Raw genomic sequence first — 19986 nt, forward strand, 5'->3', positions numbered from 1 at the left:
TTGTCTTCTAAAAACCCTAATCACCAAATGATTCATTGGAAATTGCTGCATAGGGTTTACTTGACTCCAATGAAACGTTTTTATATAAACAGTCATCTTCTCCTAAATGTAATCTCTGTTCCCAATGAGTTTTAGGCACGTTTTTGCAGTTTTTTTGGGAGTGCCCCTCTCTCTCACCTTTTTGGACTCAGTTCTCACTGGATCATATTTTTTAGGTACTGAGATACACTCACCTAAAGGATTATTAGGAACACCTGTTCAATTTCTCATTAATGCAATTATCTAATCAACCAATCACATGGCAGTTGCTTCAATGCATTTAGGGGTGTGGTGCTGGTCAAGACAATCTCCTGAACTCCAAACTGAATGTCAGAATGGGAAAGAAAGGTGATTTAAGCAATTTTGAGCGTGGCATGGTTGTTGGTCCCAGACGGGCCAGTCTGAGTATTTCACAATCTGCTCAGTTACTGGGATTTTCACGCACAACCATTTCTAGGGTTTACAAAGAATGGTGTGAAAAGGGAAAAACATCCAGTATGCGGCAGTCCTGTGGGCAAAAATGCCTTGTTGATGCTAGAGGTCAGAGGAGAATGGGCCGACTGATTCAAGCTGATAGAAGAGCAACTTTGACTGAAATAACCACTCGTTACAATTGAGGTATGCAGCAAAGCATTTGTGAAGCCACAACACGCACAACCTTGAGGTGGATGGGCTACAACAGCAGAAGACCCTACCGGGTACCACTCATCTCCACTACAAATAGGAAAAAGAGGCTACAATTTGCACGAGCTCACCAAAATTGGACGGTTGAAGACTGGAAAAATGTTGCCTGGTCTGATGAGTCTCGATTTCTGTTGAGACATTCAGATGGTAGAGTCAGAATTTGGCGTAAACAGAATGAGAACATGGATCCATCATGCCTTGTTACCACTGTGCAGGCTGGTGGTGGTGGTGTAATGGTGTGGGGGATGTTTTCTTGGCACACTTTAGGCCCCTTAGCATTGTTTCTGACCATGTCCATCCCTTTATGACCACCATGTACCCATCCTCTGATGGCTACTTCCAGCAGGATAATGCACCATGTCACAAAGCTCGAATCATTTCAAATTGGTTTCTTGAACATGACAATGAGTTCACTGTACTAAAATGGCCCCCACAGTCACCAGATCTCAACCCAATAGAGCATCTTTGGGATGTGGTGGAACGGGAGCTTCGTGCCCTGGATGTGCATCCCACAAATCTCCATCAACTGCAAGATGCTATCCTATCAATATGGGCCAACATTTCTAAAGAATGCTTTCAGCACCTTGTTGAATCAATGCCACGTAGAATTAAGGCAGTTCTGAAGGCGAAAGGGGGTCAAACACAGTATTAGTATGGTGTTCCTAATAATCCTTTAGGTGAGTGTATGTTTGACTCCGCGCCATTTTTTCATGAATGACTTTTGGCACTTCACCTTGTCCGTCCAGCAAAGATCTTTACTGTTAGCTGCTTTAAAGCAGCAAAAAAATTGCACAATGGACAGACGAACCTGGACTGTGTATTTGTTGGACATTATCTCGATGGAACTCTCTACTTCTCATATACATGGATCTAACGTGAAAACTGTTAATTCTGCAATCCATTTGGTGGTTATTTTTCCTCAAACAGGGGGGTGGGAGGACTATAAATAGTTTCAGAAAAAATATTGCAGGAATCTCATTTTTCATGGTATCTTCTTCAAATTTGAAGTATGAACTCATGAGACATGTGGCTTTCAATCCATTACTTTTCTGGATTGCTCCAGGACTTATTTCATGTATTTGTATATGAAATAAAAAAACATTCAGTGTGGAAAAATATTTTTCAAGGCACGTCAGTGTCTATAACTTTTTATCTTTTTGAACATTATCAACTCTGGATGATAGATAGTAAATCCAAAGATACCTAATTTGTTTGTGTAGCACACTTTGTCACGAACTGTTACCATTTTAATTTAGGTAGGTTATTTTCACCTGTGAGGCCCACAATGGGGGCGAAGTTTAACAGGTTAATGAAAATGCAATTGAAACGTCATATATGTAAGTGTCAATGCATTTAAGAAAACTAAAAGACATTTAAATCATCATTTTGCTACACTTTTGCTGCACCTTTGGCTCAGAATGCATTTTGAAACTCTCGATGAAAATGCAATCCCAAGTCTCCTACCCCTAAGTCTAAATGCATTTAGGAAAAACAGCATTTAAATGATAAGTTTGCAACAGTTTTTGCTTGGATATGTTAAACATATCTAATCAATTTGGGTAATACATTTTCATTTTCATTTTGCAACTTATAAAGCTTTCAAATATGTTTTTAATATGCATATTAAAACTAGTGTGGAAAATGGCAAATTTATTGGCCAGTTGGAAGATGTCTCAAGTACTGCCCGTGAACGTGAGGTCTGACTTTCCTCTCTCGCCATCTGTTCTGAGCAGTGAGCGGCAAAGAAGCAGCACATTCAGCTAGCCAAAATCGTCAATAAATCATTTACAAAACAGCGTTTCCAAGCACCTGTTGCTTACTGTTTGGACTTTTAAATATGAACATAATTCGACTGTTAATATGCACATAGTTTGTTACTCAGACGCAGGCAGTCCGCTGAATGAGACAGCGATAAAGTAAAAACAGTAATATAGCGAAAACCACCGCATATAGGCCTAGTCGCTAAATGCAAATTGATTTTATCAGACGAAGTCGCGATTATAAATCAGGATTTAAGGATTATAGTCAGAATGATTCCTGTTTAACATTTAGTATTAATAGGTTGTGTTAACTATTTATACTTGTTTTATGTATGACAACAGAAAATATAATGTGAACAGCTTCATTGGGCATTCAGTTGTATTACAGTATGTGACATTTCTTAGAGTAGAACAGATCTGAAGTGCCAAAACTCGCCTGAATGCAAACTTGACGCAGTGACATCATAAATATGCAAATTAATATGTGACCTCACCTGACACCACAAGTCTCACAAAATCATGTGGGAAACAGCATTACCACTCAAAATTAGAGATCAGTAAGACTTTTTAAATGTTTTGAAAGTCTCTTATGCTCACTGCATATGTTTGAAAGTAACAAAACAGTAAAAACCCGATAGAATAAAGAAAAACGGATGATCAGCCATGATGGTTTAGATATAACATCATAAACTAAACAGCATAGTGGACAAAGAGGTAAAGCAGGTCTTTATCATCCCGATCTGAGTTCTGACCTTCACACAAGAGGACGCTGACCAGGTAGGTTTGGAGTTACACATCACGATCGACCCGTAATTTAAAACAGCGCATCGAATCCTATGCACAGACGCAGTCTCCTTCACTCTACCCTCTAAAGAGACCAACTTCTCAAACTTCAACGCAGCGTCCGAAGCGTGTTTCTCCTGCTCTCTCCAATTTCATCTTGCCCCCTTCCTGCTTGTCAGTTCAGAGGGAAAAAAATGAAAATCAACAGAAAAACAAATCAGTGTTTTGTTCTTTTGGCGATGAGCTGCATGTTCGCAAGCCGCGCGCTCCTGCCACGCGGAAAACAAATTCCAATTTGCAGCAGTGTGTTGTTTCTCCACAGGGCAGGACACCGATGCGGCGCCGCGGAGCGTGTGTGTGTGTATTTGTGTGAGAGGTACAGACTTCTGATATTGTCACTCCAGACTCACTCAGCTCTATTGACTATTTCACAGCTGCCATTCTAGTGGAGAGAGCAGAAAGAGGAGAATCAACAGCCTTTCAAACTCATCACCATAGAGAGAACGAGAAATGTGGGAAATAAAGACACACACAGAGAGGGGGGTACTTTTGGGCTACTTTTAGATTTTCTCAGCAAGCTTTGAACTCGTTTCTCGAGCATGAATTCTTAATGCTGCTAATTTGAACACTAACAAACATGTTTTTTACATGACTAATTCATAAAGGCTTTCACTGGGTATTGTAGTCGCATTTTTTGTTGTTCTAGCAAAGATTTCTCTTTCATTTGCCAGTCACAGGCGTATTTTTGCTTTTGCTGTGAATTCGATTCATTATGGATAACACAAACTATTTATTCTGACGATGATGAAAATGTTAGTTAACAAGGATAAAGCTTTCATAGGCCTTCAGTGTGAAATATTATCTACTGATGATACTCACCCTATGAAACCTCTTGAAAGCATGTGAAAAAAGCATATATAAGAGAGACTGGGGCTAGTTGTCACAAGGGAAAGTTGACAAAGATTTACTGCTACTGTTCAGAAGGATTTTTTCCCTTGAAAGACATTAATATTTTTTTCAGCAAGAATGCATTAGGTTGATCAAACGTGACAGTAGAGACATTTATAATGTAGACAAAAAAATATATTGTAAATAAATCCTGAAAAAAAAAACTATCGCGGTTTCCACGTTTCCTCTTTTCATGTTTTCTGAGCAGAAAATTAGCATATTAGAATGATTTCTGAAGGATCATGTGACAAGTCTGGAGTAATGATGGTACAAATTCACCTTTGCATCACAGGAATAAATTACATTTCCAAATATATCAAAAGTGAAAAGAGTTGTTTTAAATTTTACACTATTACTGTTTTTACTGTATTATAAATAAAATGCAGCCTTGCATTTCAAAAGTCTTACAAACTCCAAACATTTGAACAGTAGTTTATATAACCTATTTATGACTGAAAAGCTGTAAAATAGATAATACATTTTAAATACTGTTTTTAAATGTTCCAATTTTAAAACTTATCCCATATATCCCTTATCCCCGTTGTCAGAATATATTGACTTGTATATAATAAATCAACCCTGACAAATATTCACTGAAACAAAAAGCATATAGTCTGATCTACCCTTAATTATTTTTATTTTATATAGCCCTTTTTATATTTATATAGTCCCATTTATATTCTTTGTATCTTTTTTATTTCAAATTCCATTATTGCATATTTTTTTTTTATTTAAAGAGAATTAGAAGACAGGAACTTGATAGCAAGAAGAGGAGGAAATGAGATATGGACAGGTTATGAACTCACATCGCCCCATATGTGCACCACAACTCAATGTGTGCTAACCACTAGGCCACACCTCTGATAAATCTATTCTAACAATGAAAAATCCCACATCCTGTTAGTTTGCTGATTTCTTGGAGGAATTACAGTACAGAACAGCACAGTGATATTGACGTCTGCCTTCACAGAGACCTGAGACACAAACCAGTTCAGAGACCAAGATGATCAAAGACACACGTGACTGTTCCTGTGTTATTCTGCGCTGAACATCTCCACAGCGCTGACAGACAGCGAATGAGAGAACGCACAAGAGAAAGAACGCAAGATTAAAAGAAGGAAAAGTGAAGATGTAATCAAAGAAAGGTGAATTAAACCTGACAGGTCAACACATATCCAGGGGAAAAGGAACATTTGAGGAGAAAAATAATAAAAAGAACTTAAGGGGAAAAGACAGTTACTCCTACAGTTACCGTAAAGCTAACGGCAGCAAGAAATTTCATATGCAATTCATTTTTTTCCTGTAATAAAATGAGCAAAATAAAAAAGCATGACTTTCACAAAAGCCATATGCAAAACTCACTACAGCTGCTGTATAATGAGGGAAAGAAAGAGAATGTGAGTGTTTGAGCGTAAACGGGAACTCACTAGTGGTGTTGGTAAGGCGAAAGGTGACAGAGCTGTCTGGAATATCACACACGTTCCGGACGGACACCTGACAGGTGTAATTAGCAAAGTCCTGTGGACGGAGGTTTTTCAGTTTCAGCACCTTTGTCTCACCCTGCAAACACACACACACACACACACACACACACACACACATCACACAAAAAACGTTTTTCTGTTAGCCAAAGCATGCATTTATACATAATGACAATAAAATGTTATTTGTCGGTCATCCTCTGGAAACAGTGCCATTTGTGCTTTTAGAATTTGCTTTTTGTATAATTTGACAACTATTAAGTAATTCATATTTAAAATATGAAAACACATTTTCCCACCTGGGGCAACAGAATTGCAAACTACAAAATACTACCAAAAAAAAACACTGATAAAATTGTTCAATTCAAAATAAAGTAGCTGACTTTAACTGAAATATTAAGTCAGAAATAGGAAATGTCACAGCATAACATAAAACATTTCAATTATATTCCAATGTCAAAACAAAGCAAAATGTAAATACAGTTACATTAAATTCTATATTACCCATTCAAATACAATTGGGTTGAATTTGTCAGGATCCTACCCTGACAGTCTTGTCTGTCTTGTCTCTGTTCAATGTTTCTTTGTTAGTTTTGTGTCTGAGCACATGGCTCTGTCTCTGTTTGCCACATGCTCCTCTTGTCCAACCTCCCTGTTTCCCATGGTCACGCCCCCTTGTTTAGTCCTTTTCTAGTCCTCGTTTGCTTGATTGTGTTCACCTGATCCTCGTGTGCTCTTCTGCTTTATATTGTGTTCCTTTCCCTTATGTCTTGGCTGGTTCGTTTTGGTGTTTACCTGTTTCTTGTTCCTAAAGATATCCTTTGATATTGCTCAAGTGATTTTTTTGATCTCTTATCTTGTTATTTTATATCCTCGGTTCCTTTTTGTTTTCTCTAGTTCTTGTTTTTTTGATTGTGCATTCTTATCTAGTTTTGTTTTCTCTTTCGACTTTAGATTTTTCTTTTGTCTGTCTTGTGTCGTTGTGTTGTCTTGAGTCTTGTCTTGTTTGTTATCGTGTTTTGCCCTGTCCTGCCCTTTACCCAGATTCCCTGGCCTCTGACCCCTACAACCTGGAAGCAGCTCTCCACTCTCACGAGTCAGGCCTTCGGTTCTGTGAGTCACTACCTGGCGGCTAGACTGGTGCGACTTCTGAGATTCACTTCAAGTTACGGGTTCCCTGTCTTCCTGCCTTCCTCTGGAGCTGCTGCCTCCGTGTTTGAGTCCACTGCCACCTTGGACCGGCTCAGTGGTCATCCCTCCTGCCTGTATTGTGTTGTCTGATTCACTTCTCACTCTCCCTGCTGTTTCTAGTCAACGTCTTGTCAATAAACCACCCTTGTCCGCTCATTTGCATCTGGGTCCCATTTCTTGCAGATCCCTGACAGAATTAGAACATTCAATCTGACTGATATTCCAAAATAAATGTTCCAGAATTTCCTGTGCATTACACCCTAAACAAGGTTCAGTCCATCAAATAATGAGACTAAGTTCTGTATACTGTAAAATGTCAGTAGTAATTCATGTGAACACAATCGGGGCACAAAAGGTACCGTATGGTTTCCTGAGAATTACCCTTGTATTTCTCTGCAATGTCAGAGCCTTTGTGTGCATGATAAATGAATTCAGGAATTTGAAATTCCTCTAATTCTTTTGACTGCGTCCATCAGGAGAATGAATAATCCTCATTATTAATAGCAAAGCCATCAATCTCCATCCATCCCACCTTATTCAAACGGCTCTTTAATAAGTGCTCAGATTATGAATTCATCACTGATGGATTTCTGATTCATTGAGTACGCTTCTCTGTGATTGAGCGGGTCTCCTGTGGTTACCTGCTATTCAAATGATTATTAACTCTAATTAATCTATTTTCTGTTAGGGGAAATAAGGCCCATAATGAAATCTTGCATATTGCCCAGCTGTGTGTAAGAGAGGTTTGGGATTTGCTTAAGCTTGGGGACAAAAGTGAGGGTTAAGGTCTATAAAATACCATTACCTCACTAAAACAACAACAGAAGTCATGTACCTGTGTGTACAGAGGCTCGTAGATATCCACTCCATTGTCTTTGCTCTGTTCGATTGGTTTATTTCCTCGTTTCCAGATAAAGCGAGCGGGAGGGTTGGAGTTTACCGTACAGCGTAAAAACACTGTTTTCTCCTGATAGTAGTTCCCTCGTACATCACCCACCGTCTGGTGCACCGTGAGCACAGGCTTATCCAGATCTGGAGGACAGAAAGAAAGAGAATTCACATAGATTGGGAAAATTTAATCTCTTTAATGGAGTAATCTGAGAAGTAAATGCCCTCAGAACCCATAATTATCAGAGTCTTGATCTCTTGGTCTTAGACAAGACCACTATTTCCACTGTGCCGAAGATGGCAATTACCTCAACAACAGGTCAGCGCACTTCGCCATTACACAGATTTCACCAAGGTTTCAATGGATCTGAATAGCTGGACAGCCAATTCACAAAGAGACTCATTGTTTGAATGAATGATGCAATAAATGTTCTCTAATGCACTTTTGGACCAACAGGTCTTGGCTTAAGATTGAAGACTTAGCATTCATGGTATTTAAACTACTTTTAGTGCTTTTTTAGTCCTTTTTGGACTTCAATCCTAAATATCACCATCAACTTTAACAGTATGAACAAGAACAGCTCAGAGAATCTAGCTTCTCCTTGTATGAAGAATGGAAATGTGAATAAATGATGAAAAATGCTCATTTCTGAGTGAACTATCCTATGAATAAACACACACTGGTTTCTTCAATATGTGCCAAACCAGGCGCACACACACATAAACACACAGATCACAAAGAGAACAGTATAACATGTGGAGGAAAGAGAAAATCTATGTGACTGTGTAACCCAGTCTGACCTCTGACCTGCTCAGTGATTCCCACTGAATAAACAGAAATCTGTCTAATAGACTCTTTCACATACAGTCCTACGTGTATGTGTGTGTGCGTGCATGTGTGTGTGTTTGTGTGTGTAGAGAAGGCACACATGAATGGCTTTATTTTATCTTCTGAAGGAAATCTAAGCATAACGCCTGAGTAAATTCAACAGCAATAAGAAGCCCCAAATGAAAACATCACATCCGTCAGAGAGAGATTGTCTGGGAAATGTGCTGATCCATAGGGAATTCCCTGCCAATTCCACAGAGATTCATTCGGTGAGCGCACTAGCCCACATCACAATGACCGTGTCAAATTATCACTCAATTTTATTAGACGGTCTGGAGCTAATCTGATGACCACAGGCCAGAGGAGAAAATCATGAATGACACACTGACCCAAACCAATATGCCAATGAGCAGAAACATTGATTTTCTGTGTAGTGGTGTGACTGTGTGTGTGTTTTATGAAAGTCTATGGAAGCAGATCTCTGCTTCTCTGCATCTAGTATGAAAAGCTAATGTTCAAATATTTGGGGTCAGTAAGATTTGTTGGAGGAAAAACAAAATCAATGATGTTTTTATGAACTTTCTATTAGTCAAAGAATCCTGGAAAAAAAAAAAGTATCACATTTTCAGCAGCACAACTGTTTTCAATTTTAATAATAATAAGAAATGTTTCTTAAGCAGCAAATTAGCATATTAGAATGATTTCTGGAGGATCATGTGACACTGAAGACTGGAATAATGATGCTAAAAATTCAGATTTGCATCAAGGAATAAAGTACAATTTATAAACATATTCATTTTTCTTTTTTATTATTATTATTATTGTAAATCTATTTTACAATATTACTGTTTTTACTGTAATTTTGATCAAATAAATGAAGCCTTGGGGAGCATAAGAGACTTCTCAATCAATCAATAAATATTTTCCCACCCCAAAATTTTGAACAGATAAAAAAAAAAGAATACTGCAATAATTTTAATGTATTTTTATATGGCCATTAAGCATCCGAAAGAGCATGTCATTAGATTGAGAATATTCCATTGCTTACCAATAACAAGGGATAGTTTCCTCAAAAACGAAAATACTGTCATCATTTACTTGCTCTCATGTCTTTCCAAAGCAGTTTTAATCCATTTCAGTCCAAAACTCTGATTCAAAAATTGTCATTATTTTCAAAAAATAAAAGAAATTGTGTGACATTTTTCAAATATTAAATTTTTTATTGATTGATTGATTGATTATTTTTTAATAAATTAATTATACAGTTCTAATCTAAATGGTAAAAGTGGATGTTTGGTCAAAAAATATGGTTCCTCTGAGAAACAAAAAACAAAAAAACATGTTTTAGTCAAACATCAAGACAGATTTCCCCAAACCAACACTAACACACCCTTCTGCATTCAGAAGAGCACAAACAGGGGCAGACGTTTGATCCCAGCATCTCGTGAATTATTTAGCACTCTTCATATTGCCTGAAATAAAGCATCACATGAGCGTGAGCAGCACATTTGGATATAATGAGCACATACGAACGGCCCAGAATGCATGGGAGCCTACAAAGCTCTTTTTTTTCAGCTTTTCCTCTCATTTTCTCTGTTTAGATCACTTACAAATCAGTGTCAACATTTGCCTCATAGCTGTTCTCACACGCACCCCCAGTGTCTACACGGATAGAGTCGGTGAGGAATGGTGTGAGCGAGCGTGTCCTTTATTCTGTAATGCATGCTTTTCCATTGTGTCATTACTGCTAGGATTGCAGGATTATTTGCATAATGTGTGAGAGTACAGCATAGAACCTGTGATCTTATAAACATGAGGTTGGTCTGAGGGCACAGACCCACAATGCACCTGTTCTCTACCCACAGGAACATCTCTGTATCTGTTTCATAATGTAACTCACTCTCGATGAATATGCGTGAAAAGGCCAGATATGAGCAAACAACTTTGTGTCAATGACTTTTACATCTGCATTAACTGTAAATAAAAGCATGGTCATGCTTTAATTTAAGGTCCAATTCTCGCAATTAACAAACCATTAACTATGCCTCAATAAACTGCTAATTTGCTGTTTATTAATAGTTAGTAAGGTACTTGTTAAATTTAGGTATTGGGTAGGATTAGGGATGTAGAGTGCTAATAAACAGCCATTATGTTAATAACAGGCATGCTAACTTTAAGTGTTACCGAAAGCACTAATAAATCTGATAAGGATTAAATAATTTATTTGTTTACCATACGTGCATAATGATGGAACAGCACAAATGTCTGGACTAGTATTCAAAAATATGGATGTTGCATTTTCAGTCAATGTGAACAGGTACCTACTCGTCCTGGCAAATAAAAGACATTGTAATTACTTGAATATTACATTACCAGAAAGATTTGTGACTGAATTAAGCCCAAATGCGGTGAAAATAACACAGTAAAGCCTGGGACAGCTGACATCTGATATCCTCTGTCAATATGAGATAATCCACAGTATCTAACAGCTGACATCCACAGGGGTTACTCTAGAGGTCACAAATGTGAGGGTCAAAGGTCAGTGTTCATAAGTCAATATTCTCTGCACTTAACTTCTTGTACAATATAATGGGTAAAACCAGTCCAGAACAGGTCATATTTCACCCAGCCACTGAAAAAAGAAAAAGAAAGATATTTTGCGTGAAGAAAATGAACCCTGTTTTAGGACCATTCATATTATGTCATTACTTCCATGAAAATTAAGCACGATTTCCTAAAATTCTCATTACTATAATGCCTCTGGAATGTTTTAATGTTTCTTTGTAATTCTCATTATTCTCAAGGGTGCTTCTCATTAGATTCTTATCATTATAACACAGTCATTTGCAAAATTAAGGTTTAAAAAAAAAACATGAAATGCAGTACAAAAAAGGATAAAAGCCTAATAATAAAAGTTATATTAAAATACTTCTAAATACAAAATAAATACTTGAAATAAAATACTTTAAAATACAAAATAATATATATATATATAATACAGTACTTATTCACAGTAATTCACATTTTGTTTGTTTTAAGTAATGAGGGGTTAATTATGCTTAACTGAAATTATTAAGACAGATTTTACATTAAAATTTACATAAAAGCAGAAAAAATAATGCGGGTCTTCACAAAAAGTATGATTTTAAAAGCTGTAAAATGAAGATGGGAGTTGTGCAAGAACTTGAGTTCAAGTCAAGATGTGAGATACATGCGAGTGAATGCATTATCAAAAAATTTAAAAGAAAAATTAAGTTTAAAGTTTTACCGGAATATTGAGTTGCGAAATTGAAAAAAGAAAGATGGGAGACCTTTCATTTCATGCCAACTGTAATATTAAAATGCCTGACTTGCAAGATCCTTGCAAGTGAGAAATTTGAATACATGTATTACTGGAGTCTGTTTGCTCTCCAATTAGTCTCCTTGGTTTTTAAGAGAAACAACGAGATATTACAGAGATCTCATTTGTGATTTTTCTTTAACGACTACATGAAGCTCCAATTAAATTGTCCTGAGATCAGCGGTTGCAGGCGATTTGAATAAACACCCTCTGAATAGGAAAGCAGATCAGGGAACGGACTCTCAATACCGATCCCAAACCTCCATACTCTCAGCACACCTGCAGCCTCCTCTTCCTCATATCGGCTAATTACACTCGGCCCTTCCTCGTCTCTGCCCTGCAGCAGGAAATGAGATATCTAGTCAACCCCACTGGCTCGGCACCAAGAACCTTCAGAGTGCTTTGAACTAGGGTGCAGTTTTAATTAAAAACCCAAGGCAATGCTCTGAGAGGTGAACTCCGCTGGGTGAGGGGGACACTAACCATCCGAACACTTCCCGGGTTGCCACCTCCTAACGGGATCAGAATTCCAGAGGAGAGGCACTGAGGGATGATGCTCTCTCTGGACAGACAAAAAGAGACTTTCTATAATTGCTTATGCTCTGTTCTGTTAATTGCCCTAGATTTTCTTGGGACGATGACGCACATAAATACAAACTACACATGCACACATACACAGTCGTAGCTGTTGGCTACAGATGGTGTTGTACAGTGATGCTGTTTTTTAATTGGCCTCCCAGAGTAATGACTGCTGTTAGAAGTAGTTTTTTTTTTTTTTTTGGTTCTGGCTAGATTTTGGTAACCATGCCATTTGTCTTACCAGACGAGCTATCGACCTGTCTGGGAATATTTAGGAACCTAATAACACAACGCACAGCTCTTATTCAGCAGCCAACCACACAGGATGTCACTGTTTGTAAAGCATGCAAACTACATTCCATTACAGTCAGAAATATACAGAACAGCAGCAGCACAAACTGTTCAGATATACTGTAGATATGACGTCTGAGAGCAGGACTGAACATTTCGCTTGTGGTTTGGGAAAACACTGAATGGTTCGGCATTAAGTTTGCTAAGGTAAGAATCAATAGTACTTTTGATCTTACTTAGAGTTTGAGATTTGAACAAATTCATAACCCAAAGTATTACATTTTTGGCACATAACTAACCCCTCAGACAATAATGATAAAACAAATCTAAAAATGCAATGAAATTGCACTTATGGGCAATGCAATATGCCAGTAATTATATGAATCTTTTGAAATCTGATATTGAAAAAAGCACACTGCTTAAAATAGACAAAGTGCATATTCATAAAACAATAAAAAGGGACCTCTGGGATGCAGATTAGACTTCGAAAAACACATAATTCTATTTATGATCACTAGATTCATTTGGATGTGGTCTGAAACAAAGTTTACTTTGAATTCCAAAACAAAAATTTTAAAATGTTGTCATACTTTGCATGCACAAACACACAGCTCTGCTATCATTACATGTGCACAGCAACTAAAAATGATTTATGACAAAAATAGAGTTAAAGGGATAGTTCACCCAAAAATAAAAATTCTGTCATTAATTACCCTCATGTTGTTTAAAACCTGTAAGACCTTCATTCATCTTCGGAACACAAATTAAGATATTTTTGATTAATTCTGAGAGCTCTCTGACCCTCCCATAGACAGCAAGCAAACTACCATGGTCAAGGTCCAGAAACGTTGCAAGGTCAGCTGCGCCACACAGATACGTTGTCTATGTTGTTTACGCTTTGATCTGAAAGAAAACAACGTATCCGCATGGTGCAGCTGACACAGAACAGCATACGTTGTTTACGTTCAGTAGAAACTCTTTAAAATGGCACCAGTGACGAATTGTTTAATAAAGTCACACTTTATTTTAAGGTCCAATTCTTGCTATTAACAAACCATTAACTATGACCTTTGCCTCAAAAACTTCTAATTTGCTACATATTAATAGTTAGTAAGGTAGTTGTTAAATTTAGGTATTCGGTAGGATTAGGGCTGTAGAATATGGTCTTGCAGAATATGTGCTTTATAAGTACTTATAAACAGCCAATATGTTAATAATAGGATGCTAATGAGCAACTAGTTAATAGTGAGAATTGTTCCCTATACTAAAGTGTTACCATTATTTTTGTTTTCTTTGCGCACAAAAAGTAATCTCGTAGCTTTGTAAAATTACGGTTGAACCACTGATGTCACATGGATTATTTTAACGATGTCCTTGCTACGTTTCTGGACCTTGACCATAGTAGTTTGCATCACAAAAATGAACCTAAAGTCAGCGAATACATGCCTCACCAACATGATAAATATATCTATAGAAAGCTTTAAATTACTACTTAACGAAATAAATAAAAACGAAAACAAAAACGATTTAAAACAATCGTTATCCGTGAAGATGCACTTCTCTCTAAAGGCGCGTCTAATGAGGAGATGGCGAATCCTTACTATTTTCCCCGGACACATTCATGGTAATTCCTTTTGCTGGGGATTTTGCTTTATTGCGTGTATTTGAACGCAGAACTCTTCAGCTGCGCTGACGGCTCGCTGCTGCTGCAGGACACGCTCTTAACAGTCGCGGCAGCACGGATTTGTGTTGTTTCCACCAGCTCGGCAATATTTTTTCATCAATAATTGATGGCCGTCTAAAATATAAAGATAAGGAGAAGCCCCGAGGACTGGCCCGCATCTGAACTATGATGTGAATATTGACGTGACGTGAATATATATATATATATAATTCTTCAAATTATTAGCAATTCCTGATTTGTTTCCAAGTAAATCCTACACTTTTAAAAAAAAAAACTATGGTATAAAGTCCTAAGAAAGTCAAAAAAAAAAATTATTTTGCTCAAATTAGAGAATAATTCTTACCATTCAACTTGTACCAAGTTGCAGTTACAGTAAACAGTAAAATTGTATTTGCCAAAGACGATTTCCACACATTTGGCACCTGGCAATTTGTGAGTGTTAATTTTGGACCCTATGCATGCATGTGGCCGCTAATGCCCTTCTGCCCACCTGTGCCCACCTGTTTATCTCACCACGGTACTGTTTGGACACACTCAACACTTTTAATCTCCTTCTTTCTACAGTTACACAGTCACTCTTTCAATTTTGAGCCCTGCATCTCCCTCCTTCCTAACTGTTATATGACTGTAGAAATGTCATGTGTACCATAAACTCTTTACGATGACCTGGAGAAGGACTTAATGGGAAGAGTAACCTAGTTAGCAATTAACATCAGATAATCAATTCAAATCAGATAATGAGCAAACGACCAGACTAACCCAAGGCAATTCAACACCTCTAATCATTGAAAATGAGCTCTCTAATCTTACTGGTTATTGACAGATATTGATTAGGTGTTGTTGACAAGAAATCCTTTACATTTAAAGCACCACCCAGTCATTAAAGGAACATCCTGTGATCTTTAATTTGACGGTAGTTTGTTTGCTACTTTAATTATATGCCAAATCAATGTGTAATACTGGTAATTGTAAAAGCCAAATCAGCACTCATTACTGTGAGCTGGCAAACAATAGAAACGTATTTGTTGGGTTTAGTAGGGACAATTTTCTATTACACAGACAGTTTGTGCAAATCGATTCGAAACTGGTTGAAGAAGGAAGAGAAATCTTAGTGTTTAAAGGAACAGTTGGGGAAATGGGGAAGTCGTGGCCTAATGGTTAGAGAGTCGGACTCGTAATCCAAAGGTTGAGGGTTCGAGTCTCGGGCTGGCAGGGATTGTAGGTGGGGGGAGTGAATGTCCAGCGCTCTCTCCACCCTCAATACCACGACTGAGGTGCCCTTGAGCAAGGCACCGAACCCCTAACTGCTCCCCGGGCGCCGCAGCATAAATGGCTGCCCACTGCTCCGGGTGTGTGTTCACGGTGTGTGTGTGTTCACTGCTGTGTGTGTGTGTGTTCACTGCTGTGTGTGTGCACGGTGGATGGGTTAAATGCAGAGCACGAATTCCGAGTATGGGTCACCATACTTGGCTGAATGTCACTTCACTCAATGTCACTCACTCACTCAACAGTTCACTCAAAAATGACTGCATACGACGTTTCTATAATGCAAAGTCTACTAAGGTCACATGACAGCTTGTGTTCAACTCGCATGGACTATTTTGATGCATTTGTTTTTTACTTTGAGGAAGATTATTTAAAAAGTCTCCCTAAATAACAGGATATGGGTTTTCATGTCTAGGTGAACTGTTCCTTTAATTGATTTTACTGTAAATGATGGGGAAATTTCTGCACTACTCCTATCGTCCCTTTTATCTGCTCGCAATTTAGTCTCGGCTAAAACCCGAACTGAGCCAATGTACTATATCGTGCCATTCAACAAACAGAACAATGTTGAAAACCCTGCCATAAAAACACAACATTCGCGTTATTTAGGAAAGTCAACCTATGAATGGCACATTAAAGTGTGAAAACAGAAAGCTTTATCTTTAATATTACAAAAGTCAGTGGCCTTTCAGGCTATTTTCAAGCATTCATTATACTATTCTATATATCCCAGCAGAATGAATTACCTTCAACTGAGTTCAGGGTTTCAGTGGTTTACACACACACTGAAAAACAGCAATTGAGATTGTTTCGGCTTCAAGTGAGTCATTCAGATCCTGTAAGATGATTGTTTATTGAAGACACAGTCAGAACTCACGGTACTCATGAAGTATAGTGTGCACATTAAGCCAAGGGTCAAGAACAACACAATGTCGATACAATGCCAACATAAATGCTGTTTGCAACCCATAATACTTTCATAATGTGACATTAATTTCAGAGTACAATAGGATCTTCAATGAGAAAAATGTGATGAAAATTGTGATCAACTGAAACCTAAACTTATTTTATTATTGCTTTTTGTATTTTATTGTTACATTTTGACAAAAGATTACAATTACAAGCATTTTTAAATTCCATTCAATTTGAATAATGATTACAAACCAGACGTGGAATTGCAATTTGAATATGGATATTTTAAATATAAAGAATTCACATAAAAGTACTACATTAGAAATGTAAATTAATCAAAGGTTGTTAATATAAACGAAGATAAACTTTGAATGTTGAGTTTTATCATTTATAATAATTGACATATTTATGAAAATAACTTTGTGGATTAAGGTGGAAGAACACTTAATTTTCCAGAATGCAGTACCTTTTTTTCTTTCAACTGCAATTCAATATATTCTACCTCATGTCATTCTAATTCAAATGTATGTGGGGTGTGGCAAATTCAATTCCAGTAAAAGAAATGAAGAATTTTACACAACCGGGGACCAGTGTTATTATAGTAAACTAAAACCACTACAAAAATGTTACTTGACATAAAATGGCAACTGAAATAATACAATAAAATATTAAAATATATATTATTTTTTATTTGAGTTAGTTCTTAATTTGTAATTTTTATTTAACTAATGTATTAAAATAACTCAAAATGAAATAAAAGTAGCAAAAAAACAACTAAATTGACAAACAAAAATTACTGAAACTTAAAAAAAAAAATCTGAAAAAATTATATAGTTATATTAATTAGTACATATTTGTAATTATTAATATAATTTTAAAAATAACTTTATTTAATGTCATTCATTAATGTTTTAATAATTAAAATGAATATTAAAAATATTAATAAAAACTATTATAGTACCTCAATGATAATAAAATAACAGTGACAGGAACGGGCGTTAGGAAAGTAAAAAGCGTCAATCTGAATTTGAAGTTGACTTTAACAGTGCGAGTGTTTAGTGTGCTGAACGGTCACAGCATGAAGCCCTGCAGGATCTGACTGTCTATCAGACTGAACATTCAAACAAGCTGCTTTAGAAATCTCATGACTTCAATACGTCTCTCAAGCACAGACTGAGACGCAAATATCCGTGAGTGTGTGGGAGGCGAGATTATAACTTCTAGAGATCAATATGGACCCGGGGGGCCTAGCAGAGCAGCGCGTGCCCAGCACGAGGGCCCCGTGCTCCCTGGCCTCCTGGAGCGCAGAGCCGCCACACAGGGCAGAGAGGAGAAACGCTCCACTGTTTGTTTAACCTTTCATAAAATAGCCATTTCATTGCACACACTCACACACACACACTCGGGCAGGACATGCAATGTAAGCATTTGTGGATTATCTTGATATAAAGCCCCTCTTTCATTTTAAGAGCGCTTTATATCTTCCTTTCCGCACCTTCCACTTTATTTACTAGTTTTCCTGGAGGCAGCTTTTCTTTTACAATTACTGGCTCTGCTCCAAAGGTAGAGGAGGTGTCAGGCAGGGAACATGCTTCTGTTCTTGGCTGCTTTCACTCTTTCTGTGTGTTGTTTCCTTGGTTTCTCTCTTTGTACACAGTTATTTAGTGGCAAATCCTTGAGAATGAGACATTTCATATCCATTATATCTGAAGGCATCTTCAGAACACTCAACTCTACTTGTTTTTCTTACGTATATCACCTTGAAAACTCTTCGGGAAGGCATAAAACAAAGCAAAAGAACATGTTCAAATACTTTTTCCAATCACAAATAAGGCAGTCAAGTATAAGACATGAAATTTTGTCTCTGTGGTGCTATCAAAACATCACTCTTAACCAATGCCATGAGTCTGGGGTGGGACTACCTGTTTGGGAGTTATTGTTTTCAATACATTTACATTTATTCATTTAGCTGACGCTTTTATCCAAAGCGACTTACACTTGCTATACATGTCAGAGGTCGCACGCCTCTGGAGCAACTAGGGGTTAAGTGTCTTGCTCAGGGACACATTGGTGTCTCACAGTGGATTCGAACCCGGGTCTCTCACACCAAAGGCATGTGTCTTATCCACTGCGCCATCACCACCCAATAATAAATAATTAACCAATATATTTGCATAGGCAGAGAAATTACACACTTCCCCTTTAAAAAATTCTATATTTGGTGCAGCTTAACAAAATCTGATTATTTCACTTATAATCATTAATTTTGTTGATTTATTTTACCACATTTTTTATTATATTTGCAAAGTGTGTAATCTGTGTACTTTTTGATTTAATACTTCCTTCAATGCATTGGTAACATGTTGCAATAAGGTTCTTTACATCAATAAAAAGTTAATGTTGTAACATGAAATAGGAATAGTAACGGTTCATTTATATATCAACATTAACATAGGTTATTATTCATTGTTAGCTTATGAAACTTAATGTATCAACATTTGTGAATTGAACCTTATTATACAATACATCTGTGGCAAACAACACAAAAACTGTGTAAAATTTTCATTTGATAATACAGTAAGGTTCCTTAGGTTAACATTAATCAATTTTTACAGAATTTACTAATCTTAATATTTATTGAAACATTTACCAACATATTTTTAAACTCTAAAGTTGCATCTGTAAAAATGAATGTACTTCAAACTAATATGAATGAACAACTAGCTAATGCATTTTTAATAAAAATTTACAGAGTAAAATATACTGTATGCTGTAAGAATTATATTACTCATAGTCTGTTCATGCTAAATAATATTAAGAACTGAGACAGTGTTAGCAATAATACTTGAATAACTAGTATACTATTGGTGAGGATATTATGATCTTTAAGTAATATCTGTTTTTAAATGCAAGAAATTTAAAGTGTACCTAAAGTACTGTATACTTGCAATAGTTTCTAATTTAATTACTGTAAGCGCAATCAAATATACTTTGGTATATCATCAGTTGGACTTCAGCACAAATAACGTGCTTTAATTGCATAATTAGTTGTTCCAATTTAGCAGACTTTAAGTATACCAGTTTAGTATACTAATAGTATTTTTAAGCACATAAATACACTGCTCCAAACATTTTGAAAACACATCAGATCTCAATGGGGAAAAATATCATGCTGGACATCTATACTGATGTGGACTGGGTAATTTGTTAGAAATGAAAAGATGCCACATCGTTTGATGGAAATGAAAATGATCAACCTACAGTAGGCTGAATTCAAAGATATCCCAAAAATCAAAGTGAAAAAATTATGC

At 36.8% G+C, this 19986-nt stretch overlaps 1 protein-coding gene across 1 annotated transcript in view; it reads right to left on the minus strand.

Annotated features, from left to right (window-relative positions):
• The window catches only part of LOC306882662 (MAM domain-containing glycosylphosphatidylinositol anchor protein 1-like), a 207716-nt gene that overhangs the window by 96922 nt on the left and 90808 nt on the right, over positions 1-19986 (minus strand). Inside the window, exons 5-6 of the mRNA XM_079437469.1 lie at positions 7722-7918; positions 5642-5774 (exon numbers count right to left, since the gene is read on the minus strand). Coding sequence (XP_079293595.1) covers positions 5642-5774; positions 7722-7918 — 330 coding nt within the window. The remainder of the gene's footprint in view (positions 1-5641; positions 5775-7721; positions 7919-19986) is intronic.

The sequence above is a fragment of the Barbus barbus genome (genome assembly GCF_936440315.1).
Source record: "Barbus barbus genome assembly, chromosome: 16".
Classification (NCBI taxonomy): Eukaryota; Metazoa; Chordata; class Actinopteri; order Cypriniformes; family Cyprinidae; genus Barbus; species Barbus barbus.